General features: G+C 37.2%; 1 protein-coding gene and 1 pseudogene across 1 annotated transcript; both read right to left on the reverse strand.

Moving 5' to 3' along the window:
- Positions 1-9,668: 9,668 nt before the first annotated feature.
- On the reverse strand, positions 9,669-10,498 carry LOC127673558 (vomeronasal type-1 receptor 4-like; annotated as a pseudogene).
- Positions 10,499-14,583: 4,085 nt separating this feature from the next.
- Positions 14,584-15,453, reverse strand: LOC127673790 (vomeronasal type-1 receptor 4-like). The gene has a single exon (XM_052169546.1). It carries the CDS (start codon positions 15,451-15,453, stop codon positions 14,584-14,586), a length of 870 nt encoding a protein of 289 aa, XP_052025506.1.
- Between the last annotated feature and the right edge of the window lie 5,796 nt (positions 15,454-21,249).

Consider the following 21,249-nt stretch of genomic DNA (forward strand, 5'->3'; position numbering starts at 1 on the left):
ACCGATCAGGAAAACAGAAACTGAACAGGGACACAGTGAAACTAATTGAAGATTTGGACCAATTAGATTTAACATATATATATATAATATTTTATCCTAAAACAAAAGAATATACGTTTTTCTCAGCACCTCATGGTACCTTTTCCAAAATCGATCATATAATCAAATAATCCCATGCCTCCTATCAGATCACTATGGAAGAAAAGTGGTCTTCAATAGCAACAAAAATAACAGAAAACCCACATACACGTGGAAACTGAACAACATTCTACTCAATGATACCTTGGTCAAGGAAGAAATAAAGAAATAAATGAAAGACTTTTTAGAATTTAATGAAAATGAAGACACAACATACACAAATCTATGAAACACAATGCAAGCAATGCTAAGAGGAAAACTCATAGCCCTGAGTGCTTCCAAACAGAGAATGGAGAGAGCATACACTAACAGCTTAACAACACACCTGAAATCCCTGGAACAAAAAGAAGCTATTTCACCCAGGAGGAGTAGAAGGCAGGAAATCATCAAACTCAGGGCCAAAATCAATCAAGGAGAAACAAAGAGAACCATACAAATAATCAACAAAACCAGGAGCTGGTTCTTTGAGAAAATCAACAAGATAGATAAACCTTTAGCCAGACTAACCAAAGGGCACAGAGACAGTATACAGATTAACAAACTTACAAATGAAAAGGGAGATATAACAACAGAAACTGAGGAAATTCAAAAAATCATTAGATCCTACTACAAAAGCCTATACGCAACAGAACTGGAGAGTCTGGAGGAAATGTACAGTTTACTAGACAGATATCCGAAACCAAAACTAAATCAGGGTCAAATAGATCATCTAAACAGTCCCATAACACCTGAAGAAATAAAAGGGGTAATAGAAAGTCTCCCAACCAAAAAGAGCACGGGACCAGATGGTTTCAGTGCAGAATTCTATCAGACCTTCAAAGAAGACGTAACACCAATACTCTTCAAACTATTCCACAAAATAGAAACAGAAGGAACTCTACCCAACTTGTTCTATGAAGCCACAATTATGCTGATACCAAAACCACACAAAGATCCAACAAAGAAAGAGAACTTCAGGCCAATTTCCCTTATGAACATTGATGCAAAAATACTTAATAAAATTCTTCCCAACTGAATCCAAGAACACATCAAAACGATCATCCACCATGATAAAGTAGGCTTCATCCCAGGGATGCAGGGATGGTTCAATATAAGGAAATCTTTCAATGCAATCCACTACATAAACAAACTCAAAGAAAAAAACCATATGATCATCTCATTAGATGCAGAAAAAGCATTTGACAAAATTCAGCATCCTTTCATGCTAAAAGTATTGGAAAGAAGAGGAATTCAAGTCCCATACCTAAACTTCATTAAAGCAATATACAGCAAACCGGTAGCCAGCATCAAACTAAATGGAGGGAAACTTGAAGCAATCCCACTAAAATCAGGAACTAGACAAGGCTGTCCTCTCTATATATATCTTTTCAATATAGTACTTGAAGGTCTAGCTAGAGCAATTAGACAACATAAGGAGGTCAAGGGGATACAAATTAGAAAGGAAGTAGTCAAATTATCACTATTTGCAGATGACATGATAGTCTACTTAAGTGACCAGAAAACCTCCACCAGAGAACTCCTACAGCTGATAAACAACTTCATCAAAGTGGCTGGTTATAAAATCAACTCAAGTAAATCAGTTGTCTTCCTATACTCAAAGGATAAGGAGGCTGAGAAAGAAATTAGGGAAATGACACCCTTCACAATAGCCACAAACAATATAAAGTATCTTGGTGTGACTTTAACCAAACAAGTGAAAGATCTATATGACAAGAATTTCAGGTCTCTAATGAAGGAAATCGAAGAAGACCTCAGAAAATGGAAAAATCTGCCATGCTTGTGGATTGGCAGGATTAATATAGTTAAAATGGCCATCTTGCCAAAAGCAATCTACAGATTCAATGCAATCCCCATCAAAATCCCAACTCAGTTCTTCACAGAGTTAGAAAAAACAATTCTCAAATTCATCTGGAATAACAAAAAAACCCAGGATAGCTATAACTATTCTTAACTTCAAAAGAAATTCTGGGGGAAATCAGTATCCCTGACTTCAAGCAATACTACAGAGCAATAATGTTAAAAACTGCATGGTATTGTCACAGTGACAGACAAGTGGACCAATGGAATAGAATTAAAGCCCCAGAAATGAATCCACTCATCTATGGTCACTTGATCTTCGACAAAGGAGCTGAAAACATCCAGTGGAAAAAAGATAGCCTTTTCAACATATGGTGCTGGTACAATTGGAGGTCAGCATACAAAATAATGCGACTTGATCCATTCTTATCTCCATGTACTAAACTCCACTCCAAGTGGATCAAGGACCTCCATGTAAAACCAGACACATTGAAACTAATAGGAAAGAAACTGGGGAAGACCCTAGAGGACATGGGCACAGGGGAAAAGTTCCTGAACAGAACACCAATAGCTTATGCTCTAAGATCAAGAATTGACAAATGGGACCTCATAAAATTACAAAGTTTCTGTAACGCAAAGGACACTGTTAAAAGGACAAAACGGGAACCAACAAATTGGGAAAGGATATTCACCAACCCTACATCTGAGAGAGGGCTAATATCCAATATATACAAAGAACTCAAGAAGTTAGACCCCAGGGAACCAAATAACCCTATTAAAAATGGGGTACAGAGCTAAACGAAGAATTTTCACCTAAAGAAATTTGGATTGCCGAGAGGCACCTTAAAAAGTTATAAACATCATTAGTCATTAGGGAAATGCAAATCAAAACAACTCTGAGATTTCACCTTACACCAGTCAGAATGGCTAAGGTCAAAAACTCAGGAGACAGCAGGTGTTGGCTAGGATGTGGAGAAAGAGAAACACTCCTCCACTGCTGGTAGGGCTATAAGATGGTACAAGCACTTTGGAAATCAGTCTGGTGGTTCCTCAGAAAACTGGACATGACACTTCCGGAGGACCCTGCTATACCTCTCCTGGGCATATACCCAAAGGATTCCCTGGCATGCAATAAAGAAACATGCTCTATTATGTTCATAGCAGCCTTATTTTTAATAGCCAGAAGCTGGAAAGAACCCAAATGTCCCTTAAAGGAGGAATGGATACAGAAAATGTGGTATATTTACACAATGGAATACTACTCAGCAATTAGAAACAATGAATTCACAAAATTTTTAGGCAAATGGTTTGATCTGGAACATATCATCCTAAGTGACGTAACCCAATCACAAGGATCGGCAGGATTAATATAGTTAAAATGGCCATTTTGCCAAAAGCAATATACAGATTCAACGCAATACCCATCAAAATCCCAACTCAATTCTTCACAGAGTTAGAAAGAACAATCCTCAAATTCATCTGGAATAACAAAAAACCCAGGATAGCTAAAACTATTCTCAAAAATAAAAGAAATTCTGGGGGTATCAGTATCCCCGACCTCAAGCAATACTACAGAGCAATAGTGTTAAAAACAGCATGTTATTGGTACAGTGACAGGCAGGAGGATCAATAGAACAGGATTGAAGATCCAGAAATGAACCCACACACCTATGTCCACTTTATCCTCGACAAAGAGGCTGAAAACATCCAATGGAAAAAAGATAGCCTTTTCAACAAATGCTGCTTGTTCAACTGGAGGTAAGCATGCAGAAGAATGGGAATTGATCCATCCTTGTCTCCTTGTACTGAGCTCAACTCCAAATGGATCAAGGACCTCCACATAAATCCAGACACTCTGAAGCTAATAGAAAAGAAACTGGGGAAGACCTTTGAGGACATCGGTACAGGGGGAAAATTTCTGAACAGATCAACAATAGTGTATGCTCTAAGATCAAGAATTGGCAAATGGGACCTCATAAAATTACAAAGTTTCTGTAAGGCAAAGGACACCATCAAAAGGAAAAATCGGCAACCAACAAATTGGGAAAAGATCTTCACCAACCCTACATCATGTAGAGGGCTAATATCCAATATATATAAAGAACTCAAGAAGTTAGACACCAGAAAACCAAATAACCCTATTAAAAATAGAGTACAGAGTTAATCAAAGAATTTTCACCTGAAGAACTTCGGATGGTGGAAAAGCATCTTAAAAAATGCTCAACTTCATTAGTCATTAGGGAAATGCAAATCAAAACAACCCTGAGATTTCACCTTACACCGGTCAGAATGGCTAAGATTAAAAATTCAGGAGACAGCAGATGTTGGCAAAGATGTGGGGAAAGAGGAACACTCCTCCACTGCTGGTGGGGTTGAAAATTGGTACAACCACTCTGGAAATCAGTCTGGCAGTTCCTCCGAAAACTGGGCACCTCACTTCCAGAAGATCCTGCTATACCACTCCTGGGCATATACCCAGAAGATTTCCCAGCATGTAATAAGGATACATGCTCCACTATGTTCATAGCAGCCCTATTTATAATTGTCAGAAGCTGGAAAGAACCCAGGTATCCCTCAACAGAAGAGTGGATGCAAAAAATGTGGTATACACACACAATGAAGTACTATTCAGCCATTAGAAACAATGAATTCATTAAATTCTTAGACAAATGGATGGAGCTGGAGAATATCATACTAAGTGAGGTAACCCAGACTCAAAAGGTGAATCATGGTATGCACTCACTAATAAGTGGATATTAACCTAGAAAACTGGAATACCCAAAACATAATCCACACATCAAATGAGGCACAAGAAGAACAGAGGAGTGGCCCCTTGTTCTGGAAAGACTGTGAAGCAGTATAAGTCAAAACCAGAACAGGGAAGTGGGAAGTGTTGGGTGGGAAAACAGGGGGAGGGAAGGGGGCTGAAGGGACTTTCGGGGAGTGGGGGGGGTCTAGAAAAGGGGAAATCATTTGAAATGTAAATAAAAAATATATCGAATAAAAAAAAGAATACACATGGAATGCAATCTTGGATAAGTGGATATTAATTAGCTGGGAAGCTCTGAATACCCAAGGCACAAATCGCATAATAAATGACTCCCATGAAGAAGTATGGAGAGGGTCCTGATCCTGGAAAGGATTGATCTAGAGTTCGAGGGGAATATAAGGACAGAGAAAAAGGAGGGAGATGATTGGAGAATGGGTGGAGTGAAGAAGGTTTATGGGACATATGGAGAGGGGGTTCCGGGAAAGGGGAAATCATTTGGAATGTAAACAAAGAATATAGAAAATAGAAATATTAAAATAAATAAATAAATAAATAAATAAATAAATAAATAAATAAATAAATAAATAAAATGAAAGCACACAAAAAAGAAAGAAGCCCTTTGAGAATCATGTCAAAAAAAAATAGAAAGACTGTGCAGTCTACCTGACAAAGTATGTTCTTAATTTATTGTATGATATAATTTAGTATTTTGATCATGAAATTGAAAGGACTTCAATGGTAATTTGTATTTGGTTGCATGTAGCATGGTGGTCTTTATGAATAGGCAAATGGTGTGCATAGATCAAGAGGGAAGGGTTTTGAGGAAGAGGCTACACATGTCATTTAGGTGCCTTGTATTTTAATAACTTCAGTTGGAAGTTAATAAAGAGGATGGGCATTTATATTGGTTGTAAAATGTGTTGTGGATGAAGTAATTTTATTGTACAATGCTATAGAAGGGTTTTTGGAAGTTCAGTATAAGGGAAGAGCTAAAAGACATCATGGACACCCCAGGATGTTTAATTGGAGAAAGTTGACAAATAGAGCTTAGAATTATGTTGTTGGTAAAAGCTAGATTTCAATAATTCCCACCAACCTCCATTTCTAACTTTTATGATCAATTATAATGTAATTGTAATAATTCCCTGTTTTATTTTAGTAGGAAAAATATTGTTTTATAAATTATCTCTGAATAGAGCAAAATTGAGGTAGACAATTGAGTTTGGGTAAACAGTTTGGTGGCACATTCATTTCTTCTTTATGTACTAAACCTTGATGTGGGCAGACTGGTCTGGCTGAAATGTGATCCACCTTCGTCTTGTGTTTGATATTCTAGAAGGACCCTCTACCTCTGTCTTCTGGGAGATATAAGGAAAGAATGAAAATGTGGGGCTGAGCATAGAAGAGGCAGTTTTGTGCATGCTTTAGGTTATTGATCACTGCTGACATTAAATAATGCATTTACTTCTAGTGAATATGCTGTAGCCACATTGACTGATATTTTGTTTGCTTTCTAAATTGTAACATAGGTGAAGTCACATCACACAATGACAGATGAAAGCTTTATGTCTACACCATTGGGTTTTAATTTTGTTAGGACGGAGAGAGAGAGAGAGAGAGAGAGAGAGAGAGAGAGAGAGAGAGAGAGAGAGAGAGAGAGGACTCAATGGACATTAGAAGTTCAGTGGTGGAATTATAGAACACAAATCACAAATAGAGGTAATTTCTAAAACACAAACCTGGCAGTTTTCAGAGAAATGTTTACATCTTGCCCTACTTGACACAGTTTGCCCAAGGAGAAAGTTTTCAAATCAATGTAGAAGTCCTGTGTAACACTGTATAATTGAACTTTGCAAAAGAGGCACAGAGGACCAAGTGGTTGGTCAGTTCTGCGAGGTTTATAAGGCTTGGGAGCAAGAATAAGATGCTTAGAACTCTTCCTTTTATTCTAAGGAATTTTTAATAATGTCTTGGAATCTCCTTCCACAGGACCAACCATTATTGGTTCAGATAAACACAGCCCAAGTCTTTCTGATTTTCTCTCTTAAGAAAGGAATTGGAATGGCTTATGATAAAGAACAATTTTCAGGTTTTTAATTAGACATGTCAATTAATCTGTAATACTTTAAGAAAGTACACATTTGTAACCTTTTTCATACTTACAATTTAATATTATATTTAGCTTTGAATAAATATTCTACCATAATCAGAAAACCCCAGATGGATCTGATTGGCCCTGTATGCAGCACGATGAACTAGATGCAATGGGACATTTATACTAACATGCAGAATCTTGGAAAACTTAATTTATAGATCTACAGTAGAATATTGGAAAACTCAGAGGCAGAGGAATGAGATACATTAAAAGGAAAATGCTTCCCAAGATGTACAAGGCTTCAATGACAATATGAATCAATTTTCTGTCTGGAAAGATGATTCAAGTGCTAAAGTGCTTACTGTGGAGAGCATGTAGATGAGAGTTTTACCTCCAAGCTTTTCTAACCTCAAGTGAAGCTTCATCTACTTGTACTTACAGGGGCATATACAGTTGGATCTCTGAGCCTGACTGACAGGTCTTTCTAAGTATAATTATGAGCTTTAGGTTCTCTGACACATACACTCACAAAGATGTGCAAGCTCTGGGGCTCTAAAGTAACAATGTTGACTATAGTTATTTTTTCTTGCATATGGAAGATGTTAAGACAGATCTAAAAAGCTTGTATTTCAAACAAATGGTTTTATAGTTATGTACTTCAAAGTTTCTTTTTTCTAATTTTCAATTTTTTAATTTTTATTTTTTTAAATTTTTTACTTTTTAAATTTTCTATATTCTTTGTTTACATTCCAAGTCTTTCCCCTTTCCTGGTTCCCCCCTCCCATCAGTCTCATAAGCCCTCTTCCCTCCACCCATTTCCCAATCACCCCTCTCCCATTTCTCTGACCTGCTATTCCCCTACAATGCTGGATCAAGTCTTTTCAGGACCAGGGCCCACTCTTTCCCTCTTCTTGGGTATCATTTGATATGCTAATTGTGTCTTGAGAATTCAGAGCTTCTGGGCTAATTAATATACACTTATCAGTGATTGCATTCCATGTGTACTCTTTTGTGATTGGGTTACCTCACTTAGGATGATATTTTCCAGTTCCAACCATTTGCCTAAGAATGTCATGAATTCATCGTTTTTAATTGCTGAGCAGTATTCCATTGTGTAAATAAATCACATTTTCTGTATCCATTCCTCTATTGAGGGATATCTGTGTTCTTTCCAGCTTCTGGCTATTATAAATAAGGCTGCTACGAACATAGGGGAGCATGTGTCCTTATTGCATGTCGGGGAATACTGTGGGTATCCACTACATAAACAAACTCAAAGAAAAAAAAACACATGGTCATTTCAAAGTTTCTATTGCTATTATAAAGCACCATGAAAAAAAAAGAATTTGGGCAGGGCGGTGGTGGCGCATGCCTTTAATCCCAGCACTTGGGAGGCAGAGACAGGCGGATTTCTGAGTTTGAGGCTAGTCTGCTCTACAGAGTGAGTTCCAGGGCATCCAGGGCTACAGAGAGAAACCCTGTCTCGAAAACAACAACAACAACAACAAAAAAGTTGTGGAGGAAAGGATTTATGTTTATCTTATATTTCCAAGCAACAGTCTATCACTGATAGAAGGAAGGACAGATACTAAAGGCAGGAACCTAAATTCAACTACTGAAGAAAATCGCGTGGATGAAAGATGATTACAGGCTTTTGTCCTGTGGCTTACACAGCCTGCTTTATTATACCTGTGAACACCAACTGCCAAGGGGTTACATCATTCACTGAGAGTAAGGCCATTTCCCATCACACATTAATCAAGAAACGCCTGATAGACTTACCATAGGACGATCTGTTGGTGGTATTTTCTTAATTGAGGTTCTATTTTAAAATTACTCTAGCTTTGTTGTTGACATAAAATATTGCATAATTTGATTATTGTAATTAAATTTTTATTGAGTATATGACCATATATATAATAGGATATATAATATATAAGCATTTACATGCAAGAAACTATCACAAGTTATAATATAAAAATGAAATTTCAGTTTCAATTATACTTCAATAAATCTGGAATAGTGTTGGCTCTAAAAAGACAAAGAAATCAGGGAAGGGGTTGCAGGAAGGAGAGATGGGAAAGGGGGTTTGTGGAGTGAAAATTAGGAATTGGGATAACATGAAAATTAAAAATAAAATAATTATTAAAACCATTAAAAATGAAAAAACAAACAAATACAGGCAACCTGGTCACACATGTACAGCTATTCTTGAATTAAACAATATTCAAAATAATTAAAAATAACCCAAGAATTCACAGAAGTCAGCCTAAATGTCCATTGTTTGCTATAACCTTCTCTAGTGCATTTATTACTATACTCACATGTTGACTGTTCTTTATTAGTTGAGTACTATCATAGTTCTGAATGTTTTCTGTTTAGAGCACATGGGTAATTAAACTATTTGATTATGTTTCAATTGGAATTAATTTTTTGTCAAAAGAAGTAGGTAAAAACAATTGTGCAATAAATTTTAGTCTGTAGCTGTAGAAAAAGAGAAGATAAATATCAAGAAAACATATTGTAAACTAAATCATATTTTTACAAAATATGAAATTATTTATACAAATTGCTTAATATTGTTTATGAGAAAAAAATGAGATAAACCAATATGTACTTTTTAATATATTCATTATTTGTATTATACATGATAGTTCATGACTGCCCACCACCTGCTTTTGTGATGTAATTGAGTATGTATACATGATTGAATGAAATACACACATTGTTCAAAATCATATGATCTGGATGTTACTAATATGGTTAGGGTATTCTGTTCCCTACACAAGCAGAACAGATGGAAAACTCACAAAGTTAGCATCACAAAGTAATAGTATGAAAGGAATTCAGACTATTCAGACTATTCAGTCATGCATTGACTATTAAAGCCATGTTTGCCCATAATGAAGTTGTATTATGCATTGGAGATAATTTAACTTGGAAGACACAAGAAATTGTGTAAAAGAAGACAAAGGTGCTCACCAAGAGCAGAATGGTCTTTGTGGCTCTGATCTCAGGGGAGAACCTGATGGAAAAGTTGCTTCTGTGAATGGGCTTCGTTCTCTGCTTATGTCTGTAGAGAATGCAAACCATGTAGCAGCTGGACCAAAGCATCAGAACATGAGCAACATATCAGGAACAGGGAGAAATATTGCATTGAGAATGTCAGTGACCTTGTCATCATGAACAGTAAAACAGAATTCATACAACCTTAGGCGTGTAATGTTGCTATTGTTCAGTCTTGCTGTTACGTACATGGAAAAAGAAATGTTTATTATGAATGAAAGGACCCAGCTCATATACACACAAAAAGCAATGTAACGAGGAGCCTTGACTTTAAGCTGTGCCCATCTGGAGGCCTTTGGATTGATGGTGATGGCCTGGAAGACACTCAGAAAGCAGGTGCTGCTGATGGACACATTCCCTCTTTTTCTGTGAAGATAGAAGATCAGTTTTCACCCAGTGGCATTGAGGAAGTCTTTCATTTCAAAAGTTGACACTGTGTGGGGAACTCCTTTGCTCAGGAGAGTTAAGAAGTTGGCTACAATCAAATGCTGCAGAATCCAGTCTGTGAACTTTAACTTGCACACCTCAAAGTAAAGCATCAGATAATGGTAGAATAAAAGGAAGTTGCCCAGAGTCCCAACTTCAGTCTGTGATAAAATGATCACACTTATTACAATGTCCCTGGCTTCCATGCTCTCAAATCTTGAGTTTTTAGAATTCTGATATGGGAGGATAAAATAATAGGCTATATGCATTATATTTCATCCTACATTCTATATTCATAAGGCTTATGCAGAATGCATCCTTGATTTATTTATAGGGATTCAAATAACTTCACTATAAACTGAGAGTATATGATGCACCATCCCTAATTTTATAGGAAGTGTATACAACTTAGTCAATATTCACATATGAGGAGAATTTTCTGCTCTGGATTTAAATAAGCAGATAAGAAAAAATAAGATAAGATCCTGTTAGTCAAGCATTTACACGTCCATGCTCCGTTACTGATAAGGGAGGACTTTTAGAGTACAAAGTTGACAGGCCACGGGGATCCACCACTACCTGAAAAATCATTCAAGGCCATCTGTAAATTGAACAGCTTTATATACTTTATAGGCAATATTTATTTTACATCTACAAAATTACTAATGTCGTATAATTTTTGTTCTTTTAATTTCCATGTGTGTTTACCATTTTTTTTCAGAATGAAATATCAATTCTTAGTAAATACTGGGAATTTTGATGTATAGTAGAAAATATGACCCCGCAGTAAACGGTATCAGGTGAAGTATGTGTATATCTATATACATTAAAAATGGCCCATTTTTAGATGCTGCTTAACAGTGCATTTATACTTATGCTCATAAAACAAATAAAATGATGGCCTAATAGAAACCAGTCCTACTCACATGCCATATATTAATTTTCAGAAACAACATTAGCACAAGGCAATAGGGTGTCGATTATGAAATTGTGATTGTGGACATGATGATATACTTCAATGTTAAGTGGTACCTGAAACAGTGATCTCTGGACAGGATTGTAAGGTTTGCAAACCACTCGCCTCCAGCATGAGGTATACACAGTGCCTTTTGTCAGGATCATGTTTTGCACTTTGTGACCAATGAAGAACTTGAGGCTAGAGAGTTGACTTATTATTTAAGAATTATTTCATGAATTCATTGTTTCTGATGGCTGAATAGTATTCCATTGTGTAAATATACCACATTTTTTGTATCCATTCCTCCGTTGAGGGACACCTGGGTTCTTTCCAGCTTCTGGCTATTACAGACAGGGCTGCTATGAACATAGTGAAGCAAGTGTCCTTACTGCATGCTAGGGAATCTTCTGGGTACATGCCCAGGAGTGGTATAGCAGGGTCCTCAGGATGTGTCATGCCCAGATTTCTGAGGAACCGGCAGACTGATTTCCAAACTGTTTGTACCATCTTGCAATACCACCAGCAGTGGAGGAATATTCCTCTTTCTCCACATCCTCACCAACACCTGCTGTCTCCTGAGTTTTAACCTTAGATATTTATTCTTAAATGCAGAATTTGGGAAATTTTAATTTATACAACCACAAGAGAAGAGTGGAAAACTCAGTATCAAAAGAATGGGAGGTATTAGGAATTAATTGATTGGCCAACATGTACAAGTCTTCAGTTATAATATGTGCCAATTTGCTATCAGGAGAGTTGTCTCAAGTAGTAAAAATGTTTACTCTATAATTCATGTAGCTGAGATTTTTTACCTCCAAACCTTTAAACCCTAATTGAAGCTTCATCCACCTATAGCTTCAGAGGCAGATAGAATAGGATCTCTGAGCCTGTCTGACTAGTCAGTCTAGTTAAACACATGAGCCTTAGGTTCTCTGACACTTAAACTCACAAATATGTGTAAGCTCTGAGGCTCTAATGTAACAGTACTGGCTATACTTATTGTTTCTTGCATGTGAACAATGTTAAGGCAGACTTTGTTTGTGATAGCCAAGAGCTAGAAACAATCCACATGTCCCACAATAGAAGTATGCACACAGAACATGTTGTTCATTTATACAATGGAATACTACTCAGATATTAAGAATGTGTACACCCTGAGTTTTGCAGGTAAATGAATGGAACTACAAAATATCATCCTGAGTGAGATAACTTGGTCCCTAAATGCTATGCATGGTATGTACTCACTAATATGTGGATATTAATCATACATATACAGAAGGCCCTGGATATAATCCATGGAACTAAAAATGGTTAAAAAGTTGAAGGGACCAAGTGAGGACACCTCAGTTCCACTTGGGAGGAGAAGAAGCAATCTCAAGAGGAGAGATGGGGGAATGATCAGGGTGGGAAAGAAAGCATTGAGGGGAAGAGTGAAAAACTATCATGTATTGGGTGGAAGGAACATGACTGAAGCCTTGAGAACCAGCAAAAAGAATGGAAACAGGTAAGAGGTTGTATAAGGAAGTAGGAGGTGGATAGACCCTCCAAAATGTACCAGAGACCAGGGGGGGAAAGACTCTCAGGATTCAACAGGAGAGACCTTAGATGAAATGTCCTACACCATGAGAGGGAACTCATGATGCTATGTGTGCTCACAAAAATTTGTGTATCATGACTACCGTCTGAAAGACCCAAGAAACAGCTGAAAGAGTCAGATTCAGATATTTACACCCACCTAAAGGACAGGAGATGGTGACCCCTGTGGTTGAATTAGGGAAAAGCTGGAAGAAGCTCAGGAGGAGGGCTCCTCTTGGAAGACTAACAGTCTCAAATAATGTGGACCCCTGAGACCTCTCAGACAGTGGTCCGCCAACTAGGCAGCATACACCAGCTGAAATGAGGCCCCCAAGATATACACAGGAGAGGACTGCCAAATCTGGACCCAGTCAGAGAATATGAACCTAACCTTGTAGAGATTGAAGGCCCCAGGGTGTGGAGTTGTCTACTTGGGTGGGGGGTTGTGGGGTCAGGGCATCCTCATGGAGATGGGGGTAGGATGCATGGGATGTGGAACATTCAAAAATTGAATAAAATCTGGCAGTAAAAAACATTTAAGTCATATTGAAAAAATACACATCTTAGAAGCTTGTATCTCAAAATATTGGTTTTAGAGTTATGGGTTTCAGACTTTCTATAGCTATGATAAAACACCATTACAAAAAACATTTTGGGGAGGAAAGCATTCATGTTTATCTCACACTTCCAAGCAATAGTTTATTGCTGATGGGATAAAGGGCAGGCACCTGAGGCAAGTAACTAAAATCAAGGACTGAAGCAGAAGTCATGGAGGAATGATGATTACAGGCTTCCTTCCTATAGCTTGCATAACTTTCATATCCATGAATATCAACTCTCAAGGGATTACACCATTCACCGAGAGCAGGAACCTCTCACATCACACATTAATCTAGGAAATGCAAGACAGTCTGAGAATAGGGCAAACTCTTGGTGGTATTTTCCTAATTGAGGTTCTCTTTTTTCAACTTACTCTTTCTGTATCGTTGACATAAAACTTTCCAGCACAAAATGTCGCATAATTTGATTATAGTAATCAAATTTTCATTGAATATATGTACATTATATATAATGTGTATAATATATATATAATATATAAGTATATATGTAGGAAATTATCACAAGTTATAATATAAAAATGACATTTCAGTCTCAATTATACCTTAATAAATATGGAATAGTATTGGCTGTAAAAAACAAAACCCAAGAATTCACTGACCTCAACTTTAGTGTCCATTGCTTGGTAAAACCTTCCCCTGTGTCTTCACTACTATATTTACATGCAGGTTGTTTTTGTTAGCCAAATCCTATTATGTCTGAATGTTTTCAGTTCAGAGCATATGGGTAATTAAACTATTTTACTACAATCATTTGTAAATTTTTCTGGCAACAGAAATAAGTTAGAAAACACTTGTTCAATAAGTTTTAGCCTGTTCCTGTAGAAAAAGATAAATATCAACAAAATATATTGTAAACCAAAACGTTGTTTTACAAAGCATGACATTATCTATAAAAGTCGATTAATATTGTTTATGTGACAAACTATAGGATATGCAAAATAAACTTTATATTATAATCACTATTTGTAATTTTACAGATTATTTCATGAATGACCACCACCTGCTTTTGTGACATGATTGAATATGTAGATGTACTTTAAATACATAGAATATTTAAAACCATACAAACTTCTTGTTACTGATATGGTTAAGATATATTGTTTCCTATATAGGTAGAACAGAGTTAAGATTGACAGAATTAATGGCGGATCACCAAAAAGGGACACACAGTTGGGAAACTTGCAGTTACAATAAAACCCATTTTCACCAATAATGAGGTTGGATTATGTGCAAGAGACATGTTAATTTGTAAGACGCAAGAAACTGCGTAAAAGAAGACAAAGGTGCTCACCAAGAGCAGAATGGTCTTTGTGGCTCTGATCTCAGGGGAGGACCTGAAGGAAAAGTTGTTTCTATGAATGTGCTTCATTCTCTGCTTATGTTTGTAGAGAATGCAAACCATGTAGCCGCTGGAACAAAGCATCACCAACATGAGAAACACATCAGAAACAGAGAGAAATATTGCACTGAGAAGGTCACCAACCATGTCATCATGAACAGTATAACAGTATACAAACACCCTTAGGCGTGTAATGTTGCTATTGTTTGGTCTTGCTGTCATGTATATGGGAACAGCTATGTTTACTATTAATGACAGGACCCAGCTCATATACACACAAGAAGCAATGTAACGGGGAGATTTGACTTTAAGCTGTGCCCACCTGGAGGCCTTTGGACTGATGGTGATGGCCTGGAAGACACTCAGAAAGCAGGTGCTGCTGATGGACACACCCCTCCCTATTCTGTGAAGATAGAAGATCAGTTTGCACCCAATGTCATTGAGGAAGTCTTTCAATCCAAAAGCTGACACTGTGTGGGGAACTCCTTTACACAGGAGAGTTAAGAAGTTGGCTACAATCAAGTGCTGCAGAATCCAGTCTGTGAACTTTAACTTGCACCCCTCCAAGTAAAACATCAGATAATGGTAGAGTAAAAAGAAGTTGCCCAGGATCCCAACTGCAGTCTGTAATAAGAAGATTACACTTATTACAATGTCACTGGCTTCCATGCTCCATATTATATTATATATTACATCCTACATTCTAAATTCATAATTAGGCATATGCAGAAAACTTTCTTGATTATTTACAGGGCTTCACAAACTTCATTTTAATCTCAGAGTGTATAATATATCATTCTTAGTTTTGATCAAAGTATGTACCCCTTTATTTACATCTAAGCAGAAGCTGCTGCTCTAGCATTAGATAAGCTGATGAGGAAAAAAAGATAAGCTTATGAAAGTCAACTGTTTATACACCCATGCTTAGTTAATGAGGAAAGTGAGGACTTTTAAGTGCACAAAGTTAACAGATAGTCTACTGTGATCCAGAACGTCCTAAAAAATCATGTGAGTCCATCTGTACAGCCCCATGTATTTTATATGCTTTATATAGTTTATATTTTCAAAATTATTGATGTGGTATAATTTTTGTAGTTGTGTTTTCCTTGTTTGTGTACCTGATTTGTGTAGGATGAAATAGTAATTCCCAATAAATACTCAAAATTTTAATGTACAGCACAAAATATAACCCTGCAGTAACCAGTATCAGGAGAAGTATGTAAATACAAAACTGCCCCAATTTTTCCATTCAGCCCTATGTTTCATTTATACTTATGATGTTAAAGCAAATAAAATAATATCCTAAATGAAACCAATCAAACTCTCGCAACATACATTAATTTTCAAAAGAAAACAAGGAAAGTTAAAAGAGTGTGCATCACAACATTATGATTGTGGCCCTGATGATATACTTCAGTGCTAACTGGTACCTGAAACATTGATCTTGGCCAGGACTGTAAGTTTTGCACACCACCCAAAACCAGCATGATATGTATACACTGCCTTTTGTCAGCATCATTTTTTGTGCTTTGTAACCAATGAGTAGCTTAAAGAGAAATGGGTCAGTATTTAAGATCACTGGGTGCTCTTTCAGAGGATCTGAGTTTAGTGCTCAGTACAGATAACAGCTTACAGTCAACTGTATATCTAATTCTAGGGTTCCAAGAACATCTTTTGACATTTGAACATTCCAGCCATACATGTGTTGCACAGTAGTGCATTCATGCTTTAAAAAACACACACAGACACAAGGACACACACACACACAAACACACTAAAAATTGAATAAATTTCCAACCTCAGCTTGCTAAAATTTAAAAAAAAGGAAAATAATGCATTCCTTATAAAAATATCATCAGGTTCACTGGTATATTTTAACATGTAATAAAAGTTTCAATTTTCTACTTCAGAACATTGTATCCTCAACTGTCAAATTCATCCAACATTTATATGTTTCTGTCCAAAGGTAGATCTTCCGAATATCTATGAAAAGAAGATGGACCACATCTGACTGTCAGTGTTTGGATTGGTAATCAATAGGTTTCATTATTATGTAAAGTTTTCTCAGCATACTTTAGGAGGGAAGCAGCCTTATTATGATCTCAGACTACATACTTTTCAGAGAACATGCAGTCCATTTTTCCATCAATGGCCTCATGTGACAAATTTAATGCTATCAATTCAAGCAATCTACATTTGGCTATGCTCTCAAATTTTGATTTTATGGGTCATTTTACATTCTACCCTTTCTCTAAAGAACACCTCTAGAAACTGTAGAGTCATAGAATAAATAGGCAAGATTATCAGGATTATGCTGTATTAAGCTGTAGCCTCATTTTAAAACAAGTTTTCAGCACCTGTATTCTAAGGAATTATCCTTTGGAATAAACCACAAGAATTCAAGCAAGTGAAGGACTCATGAATGTGAGAGTGTCAGAGTCTGTGTTATGTGTGTATTACCTCATGTACATTTTGCCTGTGTCCTGAGCCCAGGATTCAGATGTGTCTCTAGTTGCTAGGTGTTGTGTGATGTAGTTCAATTCCAAGTTGAGTTTTTTCAAAGTCATGCTTAGCTAGAGACTTCTGATGAGTTATCTTTTTGAAATCTGACTTACAGAGCCTCCTGAATGCACCCAAAGTTCTGTTCTTCTTGCCAGGTTGCTGATTATAGTGCCAAGGTCTTATAGAGCCTGATATGTACTAAAGGGAGGAATCCAGTAACTGAGATATGGGAATATAATTCTGTGACCTCACCTCCCCTTAGACATGCAATTAAAATTTTACCTTTAGTAGTAGTGACAACTCAACTTTTCATAAAACAGGGGGAAACTTTTCTCAGCATCTTTTCTCCTGGTGTCCTGCATCAAAAACAATTGTTGATATCTTTTCAATGAAATATAGCAGATTGCTGTGATTGTTATCTTCTAATTTCTTTGCAGACCAGTATGGGTGATGAAATTACTTGGTATGTCTTATATACATCACCAATACATACTTACATCAACTCATTTCTGATTATCTGATATATCACAGCGCCAAATTTAGTTTATCCTTTCCGGAAATGAGTGTTCTGCATCATTAATTATAGAGTAGAATTTCAGCAACAGTAATATCTACTTTGGGACATTTAATTATTTTCAGAACAGGATGTGAATAATTTATATTCACCTTGGAAAACGTTGAGATCAAGTGCTGTCTTTTTTTTTTTTTCCTTCACTTCTTTTTTTTTTATTCGATATAATTTATTTACATTTCAAATGATTTCCCCTTTTCTAGCCCCCCCACTCCCCGAAAGTACCGCAAACCCCCTTCCCTTCCCCTGTCCTCCCACCCACCCCTTCCCACTTCCCCGTTCTGGTTTTGCTGAATACTGTTTCACTGAGTCTTTCCAGAAGCAGGGGCCACTCCTCCTTTCTTCTTGTACCTCATTTGATGTGTGGATTATGTTTTGGGTATTCCCGTTTTCTAGGTTAATATCCACTTATTAGTGAGTACATACCATGATTCACCTTTTGAGTCTGGGTTATCTCACTTAGTATGATATTCTCTAGCTCCATCCATTTGCCTAAGAATTTCATAAATTCATTGTTTCTAATGGCTGAATAGTACTCCATTGTGTAGATATACCACATTTTTTGCATCCACTCTTCTGTTGAGGTATACCTGGGTTCTTTCCAGCATCTGGCAATTACAAATAGGGCTGCTATGAACATAATAGAACATGTATCCTTATTACATGGTGGGGAGTCTTCTGGGTATATGCCCAGGAGTGGTATAGCAGGATCTTCTGGAAGTAAGGTACCCAGTTTTCGGAGGAACCGCCAGACTGATTTCCAGAGTGGTTGTACCAATTTGCAACCCCACCAGCAGTGGAGGAGTGTTCCTCTTTCTCCACACCCTCTCCAACACCTGCTGTCTCCTGAATTTTTAATCTTAGCCATTCTGACTGGTGTAAGATGAAATCTTAGGGTTGTTTTGATTTGCATTTCCCTAATGACTAATGAAGTTGAGCATTTTTTAAGATGTTTCTCCGCCATCCGAAGTTCTTCAGGTGAGAATTCTTTGTTTAACTCTGTACCCCATTTTTTAATAGGGTTGTTTGGTTTTCTGGAGTCTAACTTCTTGAGTTCTTTATATATATTGGATATTAGCCCTCTATCTGATGTAGGATTGGTGAAGATCTTTTCCCAATTTGTTGGTTGCCGATTTGTCCTCTTGATGGTGTCCTTTGCCTTACAGAAACTTTGTAATTTTATGAGGTCCCATTTGTCAATTCTTGCTCTTAGAGCATACGCTATTGGTGTTCTGTTCAGAAACTTTCTCCCTGTACCGATGTCCTCAAGGGTCTTGCCCAATTTCTTTTCTATTAGCTTCAGAGTGTCTGGCTTTATGTGGAGGTCCTTGATCCATTTGGATTTGAGCTTAGCACAAGGAGACAAGGATGGATCAATTCGCATTCTTCTGCATGCTGACCTCCAGTTGAACCAGCACCATTTGTTGAAAAGGCTATCTTTTTTCCATTGGATGTTTTCAGCCTCTTTGTCGAGGATCAAGTGGCCATAGGTGTGTGGGTTCATTTCTGGATCTTCAATCCTGTTCCATTGATCCTCCTGCCTGTCACTGTACCAATACCATGCAGTTTTTAACACTATTGCTCTGTAGTATTGCTTGAGGTCAGGGATACTGATTCCCCCAGATTTTCTTTTGTTGCTGAGAATAGTTTTAGCTATCCTGGGTTTTTTGTTGTTGCAGATGAATTTGATAATTGCTCTTTCTAACTCTGTGAAGAATTGAGTTGGGATTTTGATGGGTATTGCATTGAATCTGTATAGTGCTTTAGGCAAAATGGCCATTTTAACTATATTGATTCTACCGATCCAGGAGCATGGGAGGTTTTCCCATTTTTTGAGGTCTTCTTCCATTTCCTTCTTCAGAGTCTTGAAGTTCTTGTCATACAGATCTTTCACATGTTTGGTAGAGTCACCCCAAGATATTTTATACTGTTTGTGGCTATTGTGAAGGGGGTCATTTCCCTAATTTCTTTCTCAGCCTGCTTATCCTTTGAGTATAGGAAGGCCACTGATTTGCTTGAGTTGATTTTATAACCTGCCACTTTGCTGAAGTTGTTTATCACCTGTAGGAGCTCTCTAGTGGAGTTCTTTGGGTCACTTAGGTAGACGATCATGTCGTCTGCAAATAATGATAGTTTGACTTCTTCCTTTCCAATTTGTATCCCTTTGACCTCCTTATGTTGTCGAATTGCCCGAGCTAGTACCTCAAGTACAATATTGAAAAGATAAGGAGAAAGGGGGCAGCCTTGTCTGGTCCCTGATTTCAGTGGGATTGCTTCAAGTTTCTCTCCATTTAGTTTGATGCTGGCTACCGGTTTGCTGTATATTGCTTTTACTATGTTTAGGTATGGGCCTTGAATTCCTGTTCTCTCCAAGACTTTAAGCATGAAGGGATGCTGAATTTTGTCAAATGCTTTTTCAGCATCCAATGAAATGACCATGTGGTTTTGTTCTTTGAGTTTGTTTATGTAGTGGATTGTATTGATGGATTTCCGTATATTGAACCAACCCTGCATTCCCGGGATAAAGCCTACTTGATCATGGTGGATGATTGTTTTGATGTGTTCTTGGATTCGGTTGGCAAGAATTTTATTGAGTATTTTTGCATCGATGTTCATAAGGGAAATTGGTCTGAAGTTCTCTTTCTTTGTTGTATCTTTGTGTGGCTTTGGTATCAGCGTAATTGTGGCTTTGTAGAAGGAATTGGGTAGTGTTCCTTCTGTTTCTATTTTGTGGAATAGTTTGAAGAGTATTGGTGTTAACTCTTCTTTGAAGGTCTGGTAGAATTCTGCACTGAAGCCATCTGGTCCTGTGCTTTTTTTGGTTGGAAGACTTTGTATGACTCCTTCTATTTCTTTAGGCATTATGGGACTGCTTAGATGGTCTAGTTGGTCCTGATTTAATTTTGGTATTTGGTATCTGTCAAGGAAATTGTCCATTTCCTCCAGATTCTCCAGTTGTGTTGAGTATAGGCTCTTGTAGTAGGATCTGATGATTTTTTGGATTTCCTCAGTTTCCGTTGTTATATCTCCCTTTTCATTTCTAAGTTTGTTAATTTGGATACTTTCTCTGTGCCCTTTGGTCAGTCTGGCTAAGGGTTTATCTATCTTGTTGATTTTCTCAAAGAACCAGCTCCTGGTATTGTTGATTTTTTGTATGGTTCTCTTTGTTTCTACTTTATTGATTTCGGCCCTGAGTTTGATGATTTCCTGCCTTCTACTCCTGGGCGAAATAGCTTCTTTTTGTTCTAAGGCTTTCAGGTGTGTCATTAAGCTGGTAATGTATGCTCTCTCCATTTTCTTTTTGAAGGCACTCAGGGCTATGAGTTTTCCTCTTAGCACTGCTTTCATTGTGTCCCATAGGTTTGGGTATGTTGTGTTTTCATTTTCATTGT

Source organism: Apodemus sylvaticus, chromosome 23, assembly GCF_947179515.1.
Source record: "Apodemus sylvaticus chromosome 23, mApoSyl1.1, whole genome shotgun sequence".
Lineage (NCBI taxonomy): Eukaryota > Metazoa > Chordata > Mammalia > Rodentia > Muridae > Apodemus > Apodemus sylvaticus.